The sequence below is a fragment of the Symphalangus syndactylus genome, chromosome 5 (genome assembly GCF_028878055.3).
Source record: "Symphalangus syndactylus isolate Jambi chromosome 5, NHGRI_mSymSyn1-v2.1_pri, whole genome shotgun sequence".
NCBI classification, from domain to species: Eukaryota; Metazoa; Chordata; class Mammalia; order Primates; family Hylobatidae; genus Symphalangus; species Symphalangus syndactylus.
The window spans coordinates 86,492,904-86,515,721 of NC_072427.2; the positions used below are offsets into that span (position 1 = coordinate 86,492,904).

Below are 22,818 nucleotides of genomic sequence, written 5' to 3' on the forward strand. Positions count from 1 at the left end.
GCCTCTAAGCACAGCGCTGTGGGCCACAAGGCACCGCCTGTCATATTCATCTCCACTCTCTAGCACATGAGGCCTCACACCACCCCCGGGAGGCCGGCAGGCAGATATCAGCTCCACTTCCCAGATAAGCAAGGGAGCCAGGTACTACCCAGGGTCTTGTGGGCCACACCGCTGGCGAGGGACAGGCTGGGCCTGGCAGACAGCACTGGCAGTCATTGAAGTGCCCACCGCACTGGGTCAGCCTCAGGTCCTGACCCTGGAGGCTGTTACTGAGCTGTGGGGAGCAGGATGCCCTACCATGATGGAGACCCAAGCCACTCTCATGATGATCGTTCCCAAGGGCACTGCAGAGGGGAGGAGCTGTCCCCTCCTCCGTGTGGCCCACGCAGAGCTGGTGCAGGTCTGAGTGAGCTCGCCAAGACAGGCCAATCCCAGCCCCAGACTCCAAAGTGTCCCCAAGAGGTCAGGGAGAGGCTCTGTGCCCCTGACCCCAAGGATATGCACAGGTCACAGGGCAGGGCCCCTGCTAGACAGCAGGAGCATGCTGCTCTGTCAGCCTGTTTCCCCAGGACAGAAGCCCTGGTGGGCGGGCAGGCAGGCAGGTCTTGAGCCCCCACAAGACACCAGAATACAACATAATCCTTTTTAATCTGAAGTGCAGACTACATCCTCACATGTTAGAAAACTCCATCTTTTTTTATCACTAAGTTCTTTATCAAACCTTTATGTTAAAGATATAAATAAGTCATACAAAGTTCATGTGAATACCTCTCTGAGAGGCATTTTCAACGTTCATCACCATTCACCCGGCCCCGCTCCTGGGGCCGGGTGCCAGTGTGTGCCGGCCCCTGGCATGACCCATCGGCTCGCTGTCCTGATGGGCTACGTGTGCACAGGAAAAGCGAGTCACCATCACCAGCAACAGTATTTCAGCTGCTCTCTGGACCCCTCCTCTTTGCTGGCCCAGGTGGCACAAGGGTCCCATCTCCCTGGCAGGTCTTAGCCGGCACAATCCAACGCTGCAACTGGCTGGCTCTAGGCCAGCATCCCTTCTTCCGAGTCTCTGCCTCCTCCTCTGAGCAGGTGCAGGCTGTCATCTTCAGATGCTTCTGCCTCCTCCTCACTTCCCAGCGGGTCTAGGGAGCGTTTTGTGCCCCGCTGCTTGGAAACTGCTAGTGCGTACTGCATGTTATAGCGGTTCCAGCTACAGCTGTCAATCACACACACGGACGGGTCAATGCCAGCAACACCCAGGCCCTGGCCTGTCCTGCACCCCACCACCTCCTCTGCGACCCCCGAGAAAAGCAGCAGGGGCTGGACATGCCGGTTCCTCCACCTCAGCAGCCATTTGTTTCCTCTTTTCCCTGCCCCAACAATCTGGTTCTGCCCCACCCAGCCCTGGGGCAGCAAAGGCCTTCAAGGACCCAAGGACCCAACTATAACATCCCATCCCTTTGGGGTCATCCTGGCAGCTCAGCCCTTCCACTGGGCCCAATCTAGATGGCTTCACCAGCAAGTTCCACCAAACACTTAGGAAGAGACCGCTGCAGAGCTATGTGGTGTTTTGGAGCGAGAGGGGAGGAAGGCACGCTCTGAATCAGTTAATTTCCAGAGTTAATGGAATAAAGGAGAAAAGTGACACCACCATCACTTTACATAGAAAAGCACCTTGTAAAGGAGAACTGAAAGATAAATGGGTGAGAAAGGAAGGCAGGCAGCGCCCCATCGCACCTGCAGGTCACAGGACCCTCTATGCAGGACTCTTCCTGACAGCCAATGGCAACCCTACAGATTGGCAGTGAGCGCCTAGACAGGAGGCCAAGGAACAGTGCGCTTACGTGAACTCTAAAAACATCCCATAAGAGGGAATAAATGTAAAGGAGCTCAGCCAGGTATGGTGGCTCATACCTATAATCCCAGCACTTTGTTTGAGAGGCAGAGGCAGGCAGATCACCTGAGGTCAGGAGTTTGAGACCAGCCTGGCCAACATGGTGAAACCCTGTCTCTACTAAAAATACAAAAATTAGCTGGGGATGCTGGCGTGTGCCTGTAACCATAGCTACTTGGAAGGCTGAGGCAGGAGAATTGCTTGAACCTGGGAGGCGGAGGTTGCAATGTGCCAAGATTGGCACACAGCCTTGGGCGACAGAGTGAGACTTCGTCTCAAAAAAAAAAAAAAAAAAAAAGAATAATGAATTTAAAAATAAATACATACATACATACATACATAAATAAATACAGGAGCTAGACAACCCTCCTCCTCTACAGAGAGCTCTGTGCAAAGTCCAGGACATCTCAGCCGAGGGAAGGCCTAGCACCAAAACTGTGGATCAGGGCATATCCCAGCCTTCTGTAGGGCACCCAGAACATGAGGGGAGGAAAGGCTTGACCTAGACTCTGGGACTCGTTCCAAAGACTGAGTGACACTTCAAGGACAGACGGGAGGACCACATGAACCCACAAGGCCCAAACTCAGGCCTCAGCCCCTGAACCCTGGACAGAGCAACTTGCAGACAGGGCAGAGAACAGACCTTTCAGAAACACAGCTGGGAAACCTGGCAACTGACTGGCAACAGAGGGTGATACCCCTCACATGGCTACTCTGAGGCTTGCCTAGTCCCGGCTCTGCTGGACCTTTAGGGAAGGTGAACTGCTAGGGACAAAAAAGGCACAAACCACAAAGAAATGACAGGAGAAGAGGCGGGCACCCCTGCAGAGTGAGCACTGTGGAGGGCCGGGCCCTGTCCTAGGCCCGTGGATGAATCCTCGCAGCAGCAGCACCCTTTTCTAGGGGAGCCACAGCTCAGGGCAGCCACACCTCCAGGACTCCAGGCTGCCTGGCTTCACAGTCCTGTGACCACCCCCACTGCCTGTGCAGGTGACCTGCAAATTCAGGAAAGGCTGCCTGGTCCTACGAATGTGGCAATCCCTCCAAGAGCCTGGAGGATTCCGGCCGCCCCTGGAGCGCGCCACCTGCAGCCTGTCTGCCTGCCACAGTGCTTGCTGCTTTCCATTCAGCGCCAGGCCATTTCCCAAGCTGGTCAACCACGGGGTGGCCGGGCAGGTGCAGTTCACCCGCAGGTGAGAAGACAAGCCTCCAGCACTGGTTCCTTTTGTGCTCAAATCAGATGACACAAGGAGCACTCCACAGTGGGGACCAGCAGGGGACCGTGCACCCCACCCACCCCCAGGCCCTGTACCCGCACGTACAGTTTTGACAGGTCATCCAGGTGCCGCTGGATGCTCTTCTGGAGGAACTGTATGACAGGCAGCAGCGTCCCGGCTCTGAAAGGGAGACTCCCTAAGCGTGCGGTGCTCACCCCGTGGCACAGTGGGCTCACTTCATGCTGCATTTGCATGTCAAAGTTCCCTTTATCCAGCAGGACAAGCTGGTCCAGTGACCTGAGCCACAGATGAACTGCGGGGGAGACCCTCTACCTGGACTTCAGCTTCTGTCCGTGCAACATGAGCAGTTTGTGAGTCCAGAGGAGGTAGAATTCCAGGTGGCGAGACACTTCAAAGGAGGAAGCTAAAAACTCCAGCACTTTCTCCACATACAGTTCAGGAAGGGAGGAGGTGACCACTTCAACTGCAAAAGGAGAAAAAAACATGCTTATTCTGCCAACACCTCAAACCAGGGGAAAAGAGGGTGACCCCTGGCGCCCAACACCGAAGCCCCGACTCACTCTCGCCCCTGGGCACCGCCTCCAGGGCCTCCTGCACCAGTTTGCTCTCGTTGAGCCGGAGGGCCATGAGGATGGCCCTGGTGAAGTCCTGCTGGCGCAGTGCCTCGCGCACCCTCCCGGGGGTGACACTGGTGTCCAGCTCAAACGGGTCAAAGAGCACGCGGGTGTCCAGGGAGTAGATGAGGAGTCCCTCCGTGGTGGTGGCCGCCCAGCAGCGCCCTGGGAAATTAAGCAGTGCTTTCCTAAAAATTTTTTTTTTTTTTTTTTTTTTTTTTTGAGACGGAGTCTTTGCTCTTTCACCCAGGCTGGAGTGCAGTGGCGCAATCTCGGCTCACTGCAAGCTCCGCCTCCCGGGTTCACGCCATTCTCCTGCCTCAGCCTCTCCGAGTAGCTGGGACTACAGGCGCCCGCCACCACGCCCGGCTAATTTTTTGTATTTTTTTAGTAGAGACGGGGTTTCACCGTGGTCTCGATCTCCTGACCTTGTGATCCGCCCGCCTCGGCCTCCCAAAGTGCTGGGATTACAAGCGTGAGCCACCGCGCCCGGCCACCTAAAAATTTAAGCTCATTCCTTCCGACATTTTTTTCTTTTCTTTTTTTTTTTTTTTTTTGAAGAAACAGTATTAAGTACATTCCCCCGGGACAAAGTGCAAAAGTCAAGAGGAACCGGGACATCTGCCTTTAGCCCCCACCCCACTACTCCCCTGGGAAGGAATGAATGGATCATCCCAGAAGTTACTCTCCCAGGGATGCACATATAAGCAAATATGTACATGCATGCGTCCTCCTCTCCTGACACCAGGAGCCAGCCAAGTCTTCTGTCAAGCTCAGGCTTCTTCAGCTCCGCAGGCCCTGTGGTCTCTGCTGCACCTACTCAGTGCTGCACGGAGCACTAGAGACAGCCAGAAGGATCCACCAACGAAAAAACGCCCAGTAAAATGTCCCAGTAAAACATCAGTGACCAAAGTAGGAGGCCGGCCAGATTTGGCCTTTGGGCCCCAGGGCACAGACCCCTGGCTCACACGGGCCTCTCTGCCCCTGGCTCTGACAGTCTAGGTTGGAGCACGCTTGCCAATAGCCCTGCTCCTGGCTCCTCTGTGTGGGGACCATGTGCACTGCCAGGCTCCACAGGCCTGTGGCACAGACCCTCCTCCCCACTGCAAGAGGATGGGGGCAGTGCGGAGGAGACGGGCTCTCCATGATGGCAGAGCTGCCCCAGCCAGGCAGCATGTCCAGGGCACTCGGGGAGCTGCTAGAGCAAGGGCATGCCATGTTTCAAAGCTCAGTGCATCTGAGGTTGGCACCGTCATAGCCGTCCATCCTCAGGGACAACAGCCATCTTGTGGCCTGCACGGTTTGCAGGGCCATGTTCATACCCAGGGGCACAGGGCACAGCCCAGGGCCTGCAGACAGCTCCATGGTGGCCAGCCTTGCCCCGGCACAGATGCCCTAGTGCCCACTGGCACCAAAAGCCCATGGCTCAATGCTCACCAGTGGGAGAGAAGCGGAGTGAGGTCACCCTGATCTCAGGTTTGAAGTGCCGAGAACTCATGTCACCTGGGGAAGAAAGAAGCGACAGTGGTCACTGGACAGCACATCCAGGCTGCCCTCCCCACGAAGCAAGTCATCCTGCGGTCTGCTGGCTGGCTGGGGGGTGCCGTGGGAGCCCCATCAAGAGCAGCAGCCTCTACTCATTGGGCCCTGCACAAAACGGCGGCATAAAGAGCCCTTCCCTGGCTGCAGCTGCGGCAGGTGTGCCCGTGCTGGGGCCGCAGAGGCTGTTCTGGGTGAGCTGCCAAACAGATGGCCCAGCCCGTGGGGCAGATGCTCCAAAAAGCCAGCCCGGCCTGCAGACTGTGTGTCCAACCCAGAAAAGGGCCCCCGCCCAGCCCAGGAGTGGGTCTGCTGTGCTCAGCACGGTACCCTGGGCCTGCATATGGAGGCACTCAGGGTTTCTGGCTGGCGAGTGTCCCATCAGGATGGTCTACCTGGGACCCGGATCTTCTAGAGCACCTGGCTCTCTGTGCGGCACACGTGGCCTCACGCCAGAATGCTCCATGTGCTGTGCAGCAGACGGGGGCACCCAGTCCCAAGAGCAAATGGATGGGTCCCACCAGGGCAGGGAGGCCACGTGCAGCAACACATGGGCAGCTTCTCCTGCCACAGGGGCTGACGGCACCAGCACCAACCCACTGGGCCTTCAATGCCCCCAGTGTCCAGCAAACGTCACCATGTAGTGACCATTATTTCCACACACTGCAGCCCCAACCAGGGGCATGTGCACGGTCACCCAGGACCGGTGACTGGTGGGCAGATGCGGGAGGAACCTCTGCTCACCTTTCCTGACGCCTGGCAGTGGTATCGCGACTCCATCCTCCTGCCCAGCATCCTGATCAATTAGTGCCAGGTTGCCAAATTCTGTCATTTTTCTTCGGTTCAAAAATTCCTAGAACAGCAAAAGCAGTGGATGCCTTGCTTCTGATGGCCTGGCCGCCTGGCCCTCCTCTCCTACCCTTGCTCTTTGACCCCAACACCAGACCAGCCTCAGCTCTGTCTAGAACGAGGACAGGGAGAAAGCCCTGCAGCGCCCCAGGGACCCTTCCGGCAGAGCTAGCTGCAGACAGGGTGGGTGTGGAAGCTGTGGAGCAGGGCAGGTGTGGAGGCTGTGGAGGGGGATGGACTGAGGTCTACATGCCGGCATTGCTGCCACCATCACAAGGGCTGAGGCTCACAGCGAGGATGGCCGTCTACTCCCTCGTGAAAATGCCAAGGACACTTTCCCCCAGAAACACTTAGGGGACGGTGGGCTTCTGCCCCGATAGGGCGTGGACATGTGAACCCAGCAGCCACACCCCTGCTTAGAGGCTACCAGGGCTCCCTCACTCTCATTCTGAGGTCCTGCAAGAGCCAGCATGTGAGTGGGACCTGAGCCAAGAGCTGTGCTGAGGGGGGAGGGCAGGCACCAGTGGGGACAGTGAAGGCAGAGCCCTGTATGTGGGACCCCAGGCAGGAAGCCATCGGGCAGGGCCTACCAGCACCCTCTTCATTCACTCCTTCCCTGACAGGCGTCCATGTCTCCCAAGCCAGCGTGTGCTGGGCACTGCCCTCTACAGCTCCAGCCTCATAGCAACCAGCCTCGGCAGGGTCATCCACAACAGGGGTCCCCAACCCCTGGTAGCAGCCCATGGCCTGTTAGGAAACAGGCTGCACAGCAGGAGGTGAGTGGTGGGCAGGTGAGTGAGTGAAGCTTCATCTGAATTTACAGCCACTCCCCATTGCTCGCATTACCACCTGAGCTCTGCCTCCTGACAGATCAGTGGCAGCATTAGATTCTCAGGAGCACAAACCCTATTGTGAACCACACATATGAGGGATCTAGGTTGCACCCTCCTTCTGAGAATCTAATGCCTGGTGATCTTGATCTGAGGTGAAACAGTTTCATCCCAAAACCAATCCCCCCAACCCTGTCTGTGGAAAAATTGCCTTCCACGAAACTGGTCCCAAACGCCAAAAGGGTTGGGGACCGCGGCTCCACACACGGCTGAGGCAGGCACTGGGCTTCGCGGCCGGGCTATGCTGGGGCAGGTGGGGGGTCCGTGCACTTAGATACAGTACAAGCACCACAACTGTGCCCAAGGCCCCATGGAGCCAGGAGTGCAGAACGCAGGAGCCTGACGCATTCCACCTGCACTGGAAGCAACATCCGTCCGGCCCCGCGCTGCCGGCTCACCTCCATGGCGTCCAGAGACAGGTTGCAAGAGATCTCGAACCTCTTCATGAGAATCTGCTCGCGGACGTGGTAGATGCACACGAACTTGGACATGCCTCCCGCCAGGATGCTCTGGCCGTCTGCGGAGTAGCACAGGGTGGTGAAGGCCCTGGGTGGACAGGAGACGTGGACTTAGGGTGGCCACCGCGGAAACCTCAGCACATGGCTCCTAAAAACCAACTTCAGGCCAGCATGGTGGCTCCCGCCTGTTATCTGAGCACTTTGGGAGGCTGAGTTGGGAAGACTGCTTGAGTCCAGGAGTTCAAGACAAGCTTGGGCAATCCAGCAAGACCCTGTTCCTACAGAAAATAAAATTAACTGGGTGTGGTGGCACGTGCCTATAGTCCCAGCTACTCAGAAGGCTGACGTGGGAGGATCACTTGAGCCCGGGGGTTGGAGGCTGCAGTGAGCCATGATCGCACTCCTGTACTCTAGGCTGGGTGACAGAGCGAGACCGTCTCAAAAATCAAAAATCAAAATAAGAATAAATAAAATAAAAACTAACCTTAGGAAATAGAGGAGATCCTGTACCAGCCCTCCAGGAAGCAAACGCCAGCCTCAGCAACTTTCGCCAAGGCTCGCTGCCTCAACTCAGGCGAAAATTTTAAAACCCACAACGTCCAGTGGTGCTGTCACCTGGTTCAGCTCTGAGCCAGCACCACCCTTAGATGCTTCAGCTTCCTGAGAGTCAATGTCTTTTTCACAAAAGGACCAAGTGGCTCAAGGAACGGTGTTCCCTGCTGAGGTCAGCACAAAACGGCGGCCAGTCGGCCTCCACCCTAAGCAGCCTACTCTCAGTCACGTCTGCTTAGTCCTGCAGAAACCAGAAACCAGCCCTTACCGCCCCGCTCAACAGACGCCTCGGGGCGGGCAAGGTCCCTTAGTTATGACAGTAGAGAACAAAGAACAACAGAAAAAATGAGCGAAGTGGACGCCATCAGAACTAAGAGTGCCACCAAAACGGTGGAAAGACAGTTCACAAAGCGGAACAAATATCTGCATATCAGGTATCACAGAAACCCCTAAAATCCACAACCCAATTCAAAAATGGGCAAGAGACCTGAACAGACACTTCTCCAAAGAAGACTTACAAATGGCCAAGCCGCAGACAGAAAATGCTGAATGTCATTAGATAAACTACAATCACAACTACAGTGAGATACGAATTCACATCCACCACAACAGCTCTCATTAAAAAAAATAATAATAAAGCAACAAGCGCTGGTGAGGAGGTGGAGAAGCCAGAAGCCAACGGCATTCCTCGTGGGAATGGCAACCGTGCAGCTCCTCCAAGCTGGAAACAGAACCACCAGCACCCAGCAGTTCCACACTCTGGGCGAACCCATGAGGACTGCACACAGGCGACCACTTCCAAGACAGGGTCACTACTTCCTTCTGGGGGAAGACCCTCTGCTGAACAGGCTTCTGAGCTCCTGGGACACAGGTCCAGGCCCCAAGGCCACACCCACCCCAGGCACATCCCACAGATCCTCCCCCTTCTCCTAAGCCTGACCCCCACCCAGGTGAGCCTCACAGCCCAGCCAGGACCCCAAGCAGGCAATTCAGTCAGTGCTGTGCTGGCCCAACTCCTCGAGACAACGTGACACTATTTCTTCACCATCCACGTAGCATTCTCTAGCCAGGTGAGGTGACTGAGGACCTGCATTTTTACTCTTAGGAGGCTGCCAGGGCTGTTTTCTGCTTTTGTTTGTTTTGTTTTTGAGACAGGGTCTTGCTCTAGCACCCAGGCTGGAGTGCAATGGCATGACGCCATCTTCACTACAGCCTTGACCTCCCGAGTTCAAGCGATCCTCCTGCCTCAGCTTCCCGACTAGCTAGGACCATAGCCACCACACCTGGCTAATTTTTCTATTTTGTGTAGAGATGGCGTTTTGCCATGTAGCCCAGGCTGGTCTCAAACTCCTGGGCTCAAGCGATCCTCCTGCCTCAGCCTCCCCAGGTGCCGGGTCTCTGGTGTGAGCTCGGGCACTCGGCTGCTCTCCCCTCTGCACACCAGGACAATGTCATAATTCAGGATCAAGGTTTGGAAGCGGATGTAAGCTCTCAGCTGAACAAGTTTATGTTCAGCAAATCCAGACGTCCTCCTGTACTGGGGGCTGTGCAAGCCCAGGAGTTGAGGAGGACATGGCCTCTCCCCAGAGGGCTCAGGACCACCTGCCTCCACCCACAGGGACTCAGCGGTCTCAGGAACGAAGGACAAAGCCAAAAATGGAGAAGCTGCAGGAGCCTGGTGGCTGTCTGGGGTCCCGAATCAGGACGCCCGACGCCGACACTCACTTCCCCTTGGCCGCGTGCTTGGCTGTAATCTTGTCCAGCTCCTTCCTGCCGGTCTTGAGGTCATGCCTGCCCTCAATGGAGCCTGTCTGCACCGCATTCTCGGGGTCCCAGAAGGTGATCTGTGAGTTCAGTGTGGCCACAGCCAGCTCCGCACCATCAGGGCGAAAAGTCACAGCCAGAGCTAAACAGAGATGCAAAGTAAGTAACGAAGACCCCAGTTTCCCACAGGCAGGCCACCAACCATCCTTGGCTGGAGACCAGGCCGTGCCCTGGCACCCCTAAGAGACCAGCGCCTGTTTGGTCTGGTACACAAGAATCTCCTCTCAGGAGAAACTCCAACAACCAGGAACAGGGCAGCGGGTGTGACAGTATGCTGCTGGTCCCCAGGCCGCTGCTCCTGCCTGCTGCCTCGTGCTCACCATCAGAGGTCAGGGCCAGCGTCTCCTTGGTCCTCCAGCTGTCAAACATGTCCCATAGGCGCACCGTCTTGTCCCAGGAGGCACTGGCCAGGATGGACTTCATTGGGTTAAAACACAGACCACTGATGGGCCCTTCATGTCCAGACAAAACCTACCGTAGAGCAAGGAGGCGTGAAGAGTGGAGGTGGCGGCTCTCTGGGCAGGTCTGGGCCAGGGGCATGGGCCCTCGGAGTGTAACCTCAGCTCCCTGTGCTCCACTCCCAGGAGACAGGAGGGCCCCTCCCGAGCCCCAGCCCCGCCCCTCAGGGTGCTTACGTCAAGGAGCCTGCCTGTCTGCATGGACCACACGAAAATCTCAAAGGAGTCCTGCGCCCCTGCAGAGACGATCTCGCCACTCGCATCCACCGCCACGCAGGAGAACTGGGTGGGGCGTGGAGAGGTGAAGGTGCGGAAGTTTCGGTACCTGCACAGAAGAGGCAAGGTCAGCGTCACGTGCCAGGGTGCCCTGCCCCAGCAGCTGCGCTGCAGCCTCACCCTCCACCTTCGCCTCTGCGTGGGGGAAGCCTACCCCGAGCCAACCCGGAGCAAAGACATCACCTGTGAAGGTCAAAGGCTCGCACGGTCCCGTCCATGGATGAGGTCACCACAACGTAGCCGGTGGCAGTAAAGGTCACACCGGTCACCCCGCTGGAGTGCTCCGTAAAAGTGACAAAGCAGAAGCCGCTGAGGGTGTTCCACACCTTGACCTGCGGCAGGACAGGAGGGGCAGGGACAGACCCCAACCCTGTGTGCCACGGCTTCGGCCAGGATCCCTGTCCCCATGCCGCTCCATCTAAGATGCTTGCCCCTGTACTGCCCCATCCCTGAGACCCTACCCGTGAGTAATACCCCATCCCTGAGACCCCCAACTGCAACTGACACCCCATCCCTGAGACCCCCGCACGTGACGCCACATGCTGAGAGCCTTGCCCCTGTGCCCACGGCTGCCCTGGCTCACCCAGCCTCCTCCACAGGCCTGAGGCTGTGCTGAGTGGGTGGTGAGTGGGCAGTCTGCCCCAGTTTCTTCCTGTCACCTCCAGGAAAAGCCCATTTAAAGCCCAGATGGCCCACGGGGGCACTGCACACACCAGAACCCTGTGGATGCTGGCCAGATGCCAGCTGCCGGTACCATGGACCCACCCTCGGCCATGTACTGGAGCCCCTTGGACACTGGCCGGATGCCAGCTGCCGGCACCACAGACCCACTCTTGGCCACGCAGCCACCACCATGCAGGAGACCAAGTCAGAAAGGGGAAAGAGGGACACCCAACCCTCTCCATTCAAATTTGTCTATGTTTTTAAACGCCTACTGAGCTAATGAGCCTGGGTGAAGCTGTGAACACCAGCCCTACTGTCAAGGCACAGCCCCACAGACTGCTGCATCTTCAGAGCCCCCCAGGCACAGAGGCCAACGGGACGGGGACAGGAGCCTACCTTGCCGTCGTCCCCGCCAGTCACGATGTACTGTCCGTCGGGCGAGTAGGCCAGGGCCACCATGCTGTTGAAGTGGCCCTGCTGCTTGAGCACGTAGGACTCACTCTGCCACTCCCACACCAGCAGCTGGCCCAGGCCTGTGCACACGGGGGGAAGCTGGGGTACCTGGCTCAGGCCCACCCCAGGTCAGACTGGCCTGGCCCACCTTCCCACTTGGCACAGGCCTGAGAAAGCTGCCGGGCAGGGGGGGAAACGCACAGACCCCCAAGCATAGGCCGGGACCACTGCTCGATGCTGCAGCTCCACCAGCCAGTGATGGGCCCCGCCCATGCAACCAGTGGCTGCCGGTCACAAGTGAGACAGGCTATGACCCCCCACCCCTGAGCAAGGGGCTTAAGACAGAGAGGTGTTTGAGGAGGGCCAGGGCAGGGAGGGCACCCCCGGGAGGCAGCTGGAGGAGAAGAGGGCACCCCCTGAAAGGCGGTTGGAGGAGGGGAGGGCACCCCATGGCAGATAGCTGGGGGAGGGGAGGGCCCCTTCTGAAAGGCGGCTGGGGGAGAGGAGGGCACCCCACGGAAGACAACTGGGGAAGGGGAGGGCACCCCCAGTGGGTGGCTGTCAATCAAGTAGGCCTGTAGCCGGGCAGCAGTGGTCCCTAATGGGGAGTCCATCTCTACCACCCAGGCTGGGGACAAACCTGAACAGCCAAAAGCAATCCAGTCCCCCGAGCTATTGATGGCCACTGAGGCGATGCTCTGATCTGAGATGCTGCAGAGAACGGGCCTATAAGTGGGAGGCCAGCCTGCCCAGGCTGAAGCCCCAGTGCCCACTCAGGGCAGCCCCAGACACCAGATTCTATCCCTGTGTGTCGAGCTTACCCCACCCACTCACCAGACTCCAACAGTTCACTTCAGTTCAAGTATCAGAGGGCCAGGTGCAGTGGCTCATGCCTGCCATCCCAGCACATCGGGAGGCAGAGGCAAGGATTGCTTGAACCCAGGAGTTCAAGACCAGGCTGGGAAAACCCAGCAAGACCCGTCTCTACAAAAAATTTAAAAACTAGCAGGGCGTAGTGGCGCACACCAGTGGCCCCAGCTCCTCAGGAGGCTGAAGTGGGAGGATCATTTGAGCCTGGGAGGCGGAGGTTGCAGTGAACCGAGATTACACCATTGCACTCCAGCCTGGGTGACAGAGCAAGACTCTGTCTCAAAGAAAAGAATCAGCGAAGGCCCAGAGGGGAGGCCAGGGTTCAAAAACTTGCAACTTCACAATTTTATGAGCATAGTATTTTTGTTGTCTGTGTCTCACAGATGAAGAAAAGTGGAGACAAAAACTCGAAAGGCTGTGACTGACCCGAGACCAATGCTGCTGACTGCCAGTGGGGGCGGCAACACTGTCGCACTGACCAGCACCAGCAGCTGGGCAGGTTTCGGGCTGGCGTCCTGTGGCCTGAGCTGGCACTCCAAATGGCTCTGCTGCCCCCACTGCTAAGGGCAGGCTTGGCTGGGCCCTGAGATTCAGGGCCAGTGAGTGCATAAAACCACACCCCACTGCAAGCAAAGGCTTACCTCAGGGAGTGGATGAGGTTAAACTCTGGCAGCTCATGAAGATGGAAGATTCCAGAAGCAAAGCCAGTGACCAAGAGGTGAGACTTCTTATGAAATGCTGCAGCTGTCAGGTTGTTAAAATCTCCTTCTTTATTGAAGAAGTACCTGAATTGACGAGAGAGAAGAGTTGTGAGGAGGAGCGCAGAGCCAGGCTGCCACCCCAGCTCGCTCTGGGCTCCAGGACACAGGCTACAGATCCAGGCAGGAGGTCCCAGACCTGCCCTCTCCCTCTCCACCTCAGGCCCCGAAGCTGCCCGCCTCCATCCCAAGCTCGGGACCCCAAGGGAACCTCACACAGCATCTCCACTGTCGCCAGCTGGCCCCACACCAGAGCTAGTGGTGCATCCAGAGGCAGCAGTGCCCATTGGAGGCAGAGGAGGTGCGGGAGGCGCGGCATGGCTGCCGGGCATACCCCGAATCCCATCATCCCCTGCTGCTTCCTCCTCTAAGGAACCCTCGGTCCCCATCAGCAAACGAAGGTGACCCTGATGGCGCCTCTGCCCTCAAAACCTCCCCAAGTCACAATGTAGCTCAGCCCTGGTCCTTCCCTCTTCTTTCTGGCCCCCGTCCCTCCTGAACAAGTGGCTGCCAATGCGGGAGGCCCTCCCTTCACATGCTTCTCGCTGACAGCCCGCAGTCCCCACCTAGCAGGCACACTGTCTTCCTGGAGCTGCCTGGAACCTCCCTTCACCAGGGCGGGGTTGGGGGGGGCCCATCATCCCTTCCTCTTCCTCCAGTCCCCACTCAAGTCTTGACTCCAGCACAACACCCCCAAGTCCCTGCGGGCACTGACTCACTCGTGGGCACTGACCCACCCGCGGGCACTGACTCACGGGCACTGACCCACTTGGACCTGTCCTGGCCACCCTCCAACTCCGCTGCCCTTGGCAAAGCACCCTCCTCCCACTGGAGTCCAGCCGGCCCTCCCTGCTCCTCAGACCCAGGACTCTCATGGCCACGACTCCCACCTACCCATCAAACCCGAACAACCTCCAAACGCAGCCCGTTCTGGCTGCCTAGCTCCCTCCACAGGCAGGGCCTCGTGTGGGTGCCTTCCCCGCCCAGGGACCCCAATTGCCACCCACCTCCGCACACAGCCACCTCATCACTGCACCTCTCCTCCCCAGCGGAGAGGAGGCCTCACAAGGGTGGGCAGTGTGTCTCGGTGCCAAGTTCAGAGCCCTGCACACAGCAGGTGCTAAGTAACTGCAGCAAGGAGGGGCCCAGGCTGGGACACCCGGGTGACAGAGACACCATAGCTGCGGGCAACTCTGCCTTCATGTGTTCCTGACCAGCCTCCCCCACAGCCCAGACGCAAGACACCCCGAATCAGGGCGGCATCTCTGCCAGGGCTCCAGGCACAGCTAAGGCTGTCCCACGGGCAGTCCGCGGGGCCAGGATCAGTCTCGTCTCATCTGGGGGACTGAGTTCAGATGTGGGGCTGCACAGCCCAGCTCAGTGCCCGAAAAAGCACCAAGCACCACCCACCAGCGGGCCCCGAAGCAGGACTCAGACCACCCGCTGCGCCCACTCACAGCCCGGCCCCTCCCTCCAGCCTTGCCAAATGCTCTCCCGGCGTCTCCCTGCACAAGGCCAAGGGACTATTGCTCACACCAAACTCCACAGAAGCTGGTGGGGCCACTGTCAACTCCTAAACCCCTTAGGGCCCAAGATGCTGCTATTCCCATCACGGAGAGGCCGCACACCTCCCTGCCCCCTATGCACCCCTACCCACCGCCCTCCACCCTGCCCTGGGCACACAGGCAGCTCAGATAGCCGAGGCAGGGACCCTGCTTAAGGGGCAGGGTCAACACCCAAGCACTCGAGGGTGCCCAAACCGGGGCCCTGAGACGCAGGCCTGCTCTCTGTACCTCCCACTCCTCGGCCCTGGGGACCCCACATCCAGATCCCTCCGAGGGCAAGAGATTCCCACAGGAGTGCCCCACTGCAGCCCACCACACGCTCGGAGACCTACTTGGCCAGCCGTGAGTACTTCACTTTTCCTGTCTTCTCCTCCTCGGCCGGAGTGGCTTTTCCCCGGATGGTGGTCTCTCTGTCCCCCTCCTGGTCCTCCTCCTCCTCCTCTTCCTCCTCCCGCTGCAACAGGTCTGCTTTCCAGCCCGCAGGGGGCTTCAGCCGCAAGCCCTCGGGGGGCGTGTCACACTGCCACATGCACAGCACTCCATCCTGGCTGAGTGAGTACAGCTGCAAGGGGAAGCACAGGGTCACCCCAGCCCCAGCCACACTGGCCCAGCTGCCACAACCCAGCACCTCCCTCCAGCTCAGATCCAAGTACCAGCGGCACCGAAGGCCCCTCTGAACTCTGAGAACAACTCTCAATGGGCCGCAACAGCTGCCGTTGGTCCCTAGATGCCCCCAGGCCACATGGGAACAGCCTGGGGGAATCACAGTATGAGGCCACCTGCAGCCTGGGGCCTCCCTGAACTAGCCGCTTTTGGCCACTGTCAGGCTAGGGAACTTGGCAATGGGACGTACGTCCAGGCTGTTGGATTCAAAGAAGCAGGCCACGATGGCATCCTTATGTCCCCCCAGCGCATAGTAGATGAGGTTGTCCCAGCGCTCGGCTCCAAACACCCAGGTGGACATGTCTTTGCTCCCAATCACAAAGCACCTGGAAAAGCGGGAGATGGCACCTCCTCAGGGCGTGGCCACGACAAAGCAGCCAGGTGCACGTTCCACAGGGCCACACGGAGACCGCTACAGCCCCACGTGGTCTCAGAGTGAGCTGAGAAGCCTCCAGGCACAGGAAGACACCCCGGCACAGCCCCTGCCCTGTCTGCCTTCCTCACACCTCCCAGACGCTGCCCGAGCCAATCGCAGCATTCCTGGTTTCCGGGACAAACAGGCGAAAGAGCGGCGCAGGGGCAGGAAGCTCGGCCACAGCACACACTTCAGAGCCGCGAAGACTCGACCACAGCCACCCAGCCAGTCCCGCTGGTGCGGGCAGCACCCAGCCCCAAAGGAGACCAAGACGCCATTGCAGAATGAAGCTGCAGGGCCCAAAGGCGGGGACCTGTCCAAGGGACCTCTCTCAGGCCCCGCTCCCCCCAAGCCTCCGAGGCCGCACCTGGAGTCATCCGTCCAGTCGATGCAGGTGGTCTCATCGTAGGGCCCAAAATACGTCTTGTCCAGAACAAAGGCGTTGAACTCCCGCTTCTTCCCAGGGGCATGATACATCTGGGCAATGTTACCCTTTGTGACAACAAACTTCCTATGGAAGGAATGCGGACACAGTTGATATTCAAGACCAGCAATGGCCCTAAGGGCACTGTGGAGTCTCAGCCTGCGCCCACCTGGGCCTTCTGGAGTCCCGCCTCCTGCAGGAAGGAGGCTGAGGAGCAGAGGAAGCGGAAGTCAGGGAAGAAACAGCCCTGGAGGGAGGGCAGCCTGGCAGCACCAAGCCTTCTGCTCCAGAAAAAGGGGTCACCAGTGCCAGAGATTGGGCCGTGTGCCCAACGTCACAACCCGGGGCCCAGGGAAAAGAACTGGGCAGTGGGCCTCACCGTTGGCATGCACGGCCAACCCCCTCCTGCCCCACAGCCATCCCCCTTACCTGCCATCAGGGGAGAAGGACACGCTGTGCACAGAGCCCTTGAAGTGGAAGTGGTGCAGCACAGACCTGCAGACCAGGCTGACCAGCAGCGCATCGCCCCCTGCAGGACGCCAGAGGTCACCACCGCGCAGCTACCCCAGGGGCCACCCCAGATACACAGCTCAGGAAAAACGGAGAAAGGTCTTTCTTGCGTCCACTGTGAGGAGTCAGGACTGAGAATGCCAAAGGGCCATGAGGCCCTGCCCTGCCACAGGTGATGCCACAGACACAGCCTGCGGCGGAGATGCAGCCTCACCCGTGACACCCTCATCCCCAACCCCCGCCCGGGCCCCGACACGGAAGTGACTGGGGAGTGGATCATTTCAGACCCACACAGCCCTGAGTCCTCCTCACTGGTCCCCTCAGTCCCCCCCCACATCAAGGGCAAGTACCTTCATCAACGATGATAGCAAGGCGGCCATCTGGGGACAGTCCCACGCACTTGACGTTGTACCGAGTGGCCAGGGGCAGCGTGTCAGATTTGTTGCTGATAAAGACAAAAACCAGTGTGCTGTTGGTCCTCAAGTCACATGAGGGAGACAGGCCAGGCCTGGCCTGGGACCAGTGGCTTACCCTCCCCAAGTAGCGCCTCCAATCTTACTGGACCCCACGTGCCAGAGCTCATCTGTGGATACCCCCCACTCCTGAAAAAGAAATGACATTGTTGGCCGGGCATGGTGGCTCACACCTGTAATCCCAGCACTTTGGGAGGCTGAGGTGGGTGGATCACCTGAGGTCAGGAGTTCTAGACCAGCCTGGCCAACAATGATGAAACCCCATCTCTACTAAAAATACAAAAATTAGCTGGGCGTGGTGGTTGGCACCTGTAATCCCAGCTACTTGGTGGGGGGCCCAAGGCAGGAGAATCGCTTGAACCCGGGAGGTGGAGGTTGCAGTGAGCCGAGATCACGCCATCGCACTCCAGCCTGGGGGACAAGAGTGAGACATTGTCTCAAAAAAAAAAAAAAAAGAAACCACTTGCTTTGCTCATCCATAAGCAGCAGCTCCTCATTCATTCAAGGTTGATGGCAACATTGCGGCAATTCAGTCCCATCCCATCTTCAGGCTCTGCTTTCATTTCTAATCTTCTTGCTATTTTTACTGCATCTGCAGTCACTTCTTCCGCCAAAGTCTCGAACCCTTCAAAGTCATCCATGAGGCTTGGTACTAAACTTCTTTCAGACTCCTGTTAATGTCGACACTTTGCCCTCATTGAATGAATCATGAAATGACTAGAATGGCGACTCCTTCCCAGAAAGCTTTTTATTGGCTTTTCCCAGATCCATTACAGGAATCACTATCTTTGGCAGCTAGAGCCTCACAAAATATATTTCTTAAATGGTAAGACTTGAAAGTTAAAGTTACTCCCGTAGGCTGAAGAAGAGATGTGGTGTTAGCAGGCATGAAGACAGCATCTCCTTATGCGTCTCCATCAAAGCACATGGGTGACCAGGTACGTTGTCCAACAGCAGAAATATTTTGAAAGGAACCTTAGTGGGTTCAACAATGGGCTGGAAAGATTCAGGAAACCATACTGTAAACAGATGTGCTGTCGTCCAGGCTTTGCTCTTCCACTTATAGAGCACAGGCAGAGTAGCTTGAGCATCATTGTGAAGGGCATTAGGGTTTTCAGAACAGTCAATTAGCACTGGCTTCAACTTAATGGCCCCAGCTGCATTAGCCCCTAATAAGAGAGTCAGCCTGTTGCTTGAAGCCAGACATTGATTTCTCTCTAGCTATGTAAGTCCTCGATGGCATCTTTTTCTTTTTTTTGAATTTATTTATTTTTAGATAGAGTCTTGCTCTGTTGACCAGGCTGGAGTGTACTGGCACGATCTCGGCTCACTGCAACCTCTGCTTCCCGGGTTCCAGCAATTCTTCCACCTCAGCTTCCTGAGTAGCTGGCATTACAGGAATGTGCCACCATGCCTGGCTAATTTTTGTACTTTTAGTAGAGATGGGGTTTCACTATATTGGCCAGGCTGGTCTCAAGCTCCTGGCCTCAAGTGATCTGCCTACCTTGGCTTCCCAAAGTGTTGAGATTATAGGCATGAGCCACTGCGCCTGGCCATCTTTTTCCAGTAGAAGGCTGTTTTGTCTCCATTGAAATTTTGTAGTTTAGTGTAGTCAGCTTTATCAATGATCTCAGCTAGATCTTCTGGATAACTTGCTGCAGCTTCTCCATCAGCACTTGCTGCTCCGCTTTGCACTTTCATGTTGTGGAGATGGCTTCTTTCCTTAAACTTCATGAACCAACCTCTGCTAGCTTCCAACTTTTTTCCTGCAGCTTCCTCACCTCAGCCCTCACAGAACAGAGGACAGGTAGGGCCTTGCTGTGCATCAGGCTTTGACTTGCTTAAGGGAATATTGTGGCTGCTTTGATCTTCTACCTGGATCACTCAAACTTTTATCCGTATCTTCCATAAGGCTATTTTGCTTTCTTGTAATTTGTGTGTTCACTGGAGTAGCACTTTTAATTTCCTTCAAAAGCTTTTTCTTTGCATTCACAGCTTGCCTGTTTGGTGGCAGAGACCTGGCTTTTGGCCTATTTCAGCTTTTGACATGCCTTCCTCACTGAGCTGAGTCCCTTCTAGCTTCTGATTTCAGATGAGAGTTGTGTGACTCTTCCTTTCACATGAACACATAGTGGCCACTGTAGGCCATTATTAATTGGCCTAATTTCAATATTGTTTGTGTCAGGGAATAGGGAGACCCAAGTAGAGGGAGAGAGACGTGGGGGGGTGGGGAGCAGCCCGTCGGTGGAGCAGTCACAGCACACACAATGCTTACGGATTAAGCTCGCCATCTTATGTGGGCATGGATCACGGCACCCCAGAACAATTACGATAGTAACAGCAAAGATGATCACAGATCACCCTCACAGGTATAATAAACTTTGAAATATTGCAAAATTACCAAAATGTGACACAGAGACATGAAGTGAGCCCCCGCTGCTGGAAAAACGGCACCGAACGACTTTCTCCAAGCAGCGTTTCCACACACCTTCACTCTGTGGTAAAACAGCATCCGCACAGAGCCGTGAAGCAAAGTGCAACAGCACACAGGAAGAAACCGCTAAACCCCAGTGAAAAACACTGACCTCCAGCTGCAGAGCTGGAAGATTTGGGCCTGCCCGTCTGACTGGTGAGGCCCAGTGGCAGCAGGGCTCCCGAGCAGGGGTCCAAGGCACCTTCAAGTCCCCCAGCAGCCCTGGCCTCAGCCCTTAGGGACCTTCCCTGATGGGGGAAGGGCTAACCCTGCGCTACACCTTTTCCCCTACCCACCCTTCACAGCACAGAGACAGGGTCCCTTCCCAGGTAACAGAGCCAAGTGACACACCACTTTATGGGGCCTGGCTAAGGCACTAGAACGAAGAACTGGGTCTGGCTGCCAATTTCCACAACTGATCTGAGACCCTAATCCATCCTGTAGTCCTGTCCTGGGCTCCCTTAATTAACGGGTGTACCATTAAAAGGAAGGCACAGAAGACACTATCAGTTTTCATATGTTACTTAAAAAATAGTGATAATATGGCCGGGCGCGGTGGCTCACGCTTGTAATCCCAGCACTTTGGGAGGCCGAGGCGGGTGGATCACGAGGTCAGGAGATCGAGACCACGGTGAAACCCCGTCTCTACCAAAAACACAAAAAATTAGCCGGACGTGGTGGCGAGCGCCTGTAGTCCCAGCTACTCGGAGAGGCTGAGGCAGGAGAATGGCGTGAACCTGGGAGACGGAGCTTGCAGTGAGCCGAGACTGCGCCACTGCACTCCAGCCTGGGTGACAGAGCGAGACTCCGTCTCAAAAAAAAAAAAATAATAGTGATAATAGTAATCAATATCACTATTATAAATACCACTTTCACATACTTACTTTTTAAGGTCAAATACAGTGACTCTATTGCCCACAGGACTGATAACTGAATTTCCATCGCAGGTAAAATTTAGGTTCCCACGCCGGTACACCGTACCCAGCAAATTTGAAAACTGTAAAGAAAACAAAATTGTCTTAACACAAAGAAAACAGTCGACTCCCAGAAAAGCACTAAGTGAGGCATCTGGGCAGAGAGATGGCATAGAGAACCCCACCTTGGGGGCCCGTTCACATTTCCTGGTGAAGAGAGGAAGAAGTGAGCCTGATCCTCAGGAGACCAGAGGAGCCCGGGGGGCCCCAAGCTCCCACAGAGATGGGTAAGATGTCCCTGTGAGCACTGAGGAAGCCTCCCAAGATAGGAGGCGCCTGCCAGGTGAAGAGGGGCATGGAGCCCACACTTCAAGAAAAAAGCTGCAACAATGGAACAGCACCCCAAAAGTGCTTAGAGCTCAAGGCATCCGGAAGTGTTGCAAGCCGGCATCCTATTGACTAATTCACGAGCACGAGCATTCACTGGAGACTGCCATGCGCACAGACACGCACACCTTATATTCTATCTCTAGCAGGAGCGGAATGAGAAGTGTGGGAGGAAGGGCTACTTTAAAGGGTGGTCACGGAGAGCCACCTGGAAGGGTCACCTGAGCTGGACTCTAAATGGGAAGGCACCAGCCAGGCCCCGAAGCTGTGAGTGGACAGCGCCCTCAGGACCTCAGGGAGGTGCTTGGTCAGCAGAAGGACTTTAAGCGGCCAGGCAGGCTCCAAGGCACATTTTTTGCCACCTTGCAATAGGAATTTGAGGTGGTTGAAGTCCTGGCCTGTGAGGACGTGGATATGGTTTCCGGTTTGGTGCTGGGCACACAGCGGTGCCTCCACCAGCACAGGGGACACAGGAGCAGCACTCTGAGGGGCCAGTACCATGCTCAGTTTCGGACACGACAAGTGTAGTACACGGTGGGCTCAGCAGCAGGCGCCCCGTGCAGCCCTGGAAGCCCAACAGTCAGGGCCACTGTGCGAAACACGGGCGTCCCCATAACCAGCCAGCTGTAGCAAACGCCTCAGAGACCCCCAGGCCGGCTCCGCGGCCCCCTCTTATTACCTGTCTTACCCGCCTCCTGCACTTCACATCTGAGACAAGTCTTCCCCGGCGCTCAAGGCTGAGGGCGTCCGCCTCAGGAATTCCCTCCGGCCTCGGGAAACACAACTCACACCTGGGTTCCCCGCCCTTCCGCTCACCTGGACGCTCGCTCGTTAGGGAGCAGCCCCGGGCCCCGGGTCCCTCCTGTTCTCACCCCTCCTGCGCGCGCCCACGCCCCGTCCCACCTCATCCCTCCCGAGGGTGCTGGGCCCTCCCCGACGGCACCAACTCCAGCCTTTGGGCTGGACCATACTCAGGTTAAAAATATCCCGGGACCCCGACAAATGTCCCTGTTCCCTCCGAGAAGCCGTCGGCGCCTCCGTCCCAGCTCTCCCAGGAGCCTCACCACAGCCCGGCGTCCCCGAGGCCATGGGCGCGCAGACCGCCGGCGACCCCCACGCGGCCAGACGCCGCCAAAGCAGACCACGCGTCCCCAGCCCACCCGGAGCCAGCACAGGCGCCGTCCACCGGAAGAGCCGTGCCGATCGAACAGACCGCCCGCCGCCCGCGCTCACCCGGTAAGCGAACTTCATCACGGCCGTCGCACGTGTGCCGCAGCTCAACCCGGCGGCCGCCCACAAAGACACTTCCCCGGGGTCCGCGCGGCACCTCCCACAGTACGCACTTCCGGGAAGGGACGGCATGCACCGCCCACAGCGCGCGCGCCCGGAGCGGGGCCGCGCACCACGGTCCGCAGCGCCCCAGGAGGCCAGAGGAGCCTCCTCGCTCTCGCCCCGCCCCAAGGCGGAGTTTGAACGCGAGGCCCAACCCCTCCCAAGGCGGGGCCTTCTCCGGGCCCCGCCCACACCCCAGAGCCACACTGCAGGGCGCCTCTTTAGGCGCGCTCCAGCGCAGGGCGCCCTCCGCACGGACGCCCAGTCGGCACAGCAGCGTCCACAACATTTGGGTGAGCCCTGCACACCCAAATGTCTTCGTTCTTGTGAAC

The 22,818-nt window shown here is 57.4% G+C and overlaps 1 protein-coding gene across 1 annotated transcript; it reads right to left on the reverse strand.

Moving 5' to 3' along the window:
- Positions 1 to 629: 629 nt before the first annotated feature.
- PWP2 (PWP2 small subunit processome component) lies at positions 630 to 22,554 on the reverse strand. The gene is made up of 21 exons (XM_055279865.2): positions 22,388 to 22,554; positions 20,738 to 20,850; positions 17,258 to 17,352; positions 16,827 to 16,926; positions 16,341 to 16,484; positions 15,749 to 15,884; positions 15,228 to 15,457; positions 13,214 to 13,357; positions 12,343 to 12,413; positions 11,646 to 11,782; positions 10,770 to 10,918; positions 10,488 to 10,635; positions 10,173 to 10,323; positions 9,754 to 9,934; positions 7,417 to 7,564; positions 6,024 to 6,132; positions 5,178 to 5,243; positions 3,687 to 3,905; positions 3,439 to 3,589; positions 3,211 to 3,285; positions 630 to 1,210 (listed from the first exon to the last, which is right to left on the reverse strand). The coding sequence occupies exons 1-21, from the start codon at positions 22,514 to 22,516 to the stop codon at positions 1,036 to 1,038; spliced, it is 2,871 nt and encodes a 956-aa protein (XP_055135840.2). The 5' UTR covers positions 22,517 to 22,554; the 3' UTR covers positions 630 to 1,035.
- Between the last annotated feature and the right edge of the window lie 264 nt (positions 22,555 to 22,818).

Coding starts and splice junctions, on each gene's coding strand:
- PWP2 (XM_055279865.2), bottom strand. CDS start 22,516: ATGCCGTCCCTTCCCGGAAGTGCGTACTGTGGGAGGTGCCGCGCGGAC. Junction 10,919..11,645: donor CTGGCGGGGACGACGGCAAG/GTAGGCTCCTGT, acceptor GTCCTGCCGCAG/GTCAAGGTGTGGAACACCCT. Junction 10,324..10,487: donor AGACAGGCAGGCTCCTTGAC/GTAAGCACCCTG, acceptor GCTCTACGGTAG/GTTTTGTCTGGACATGAAGG.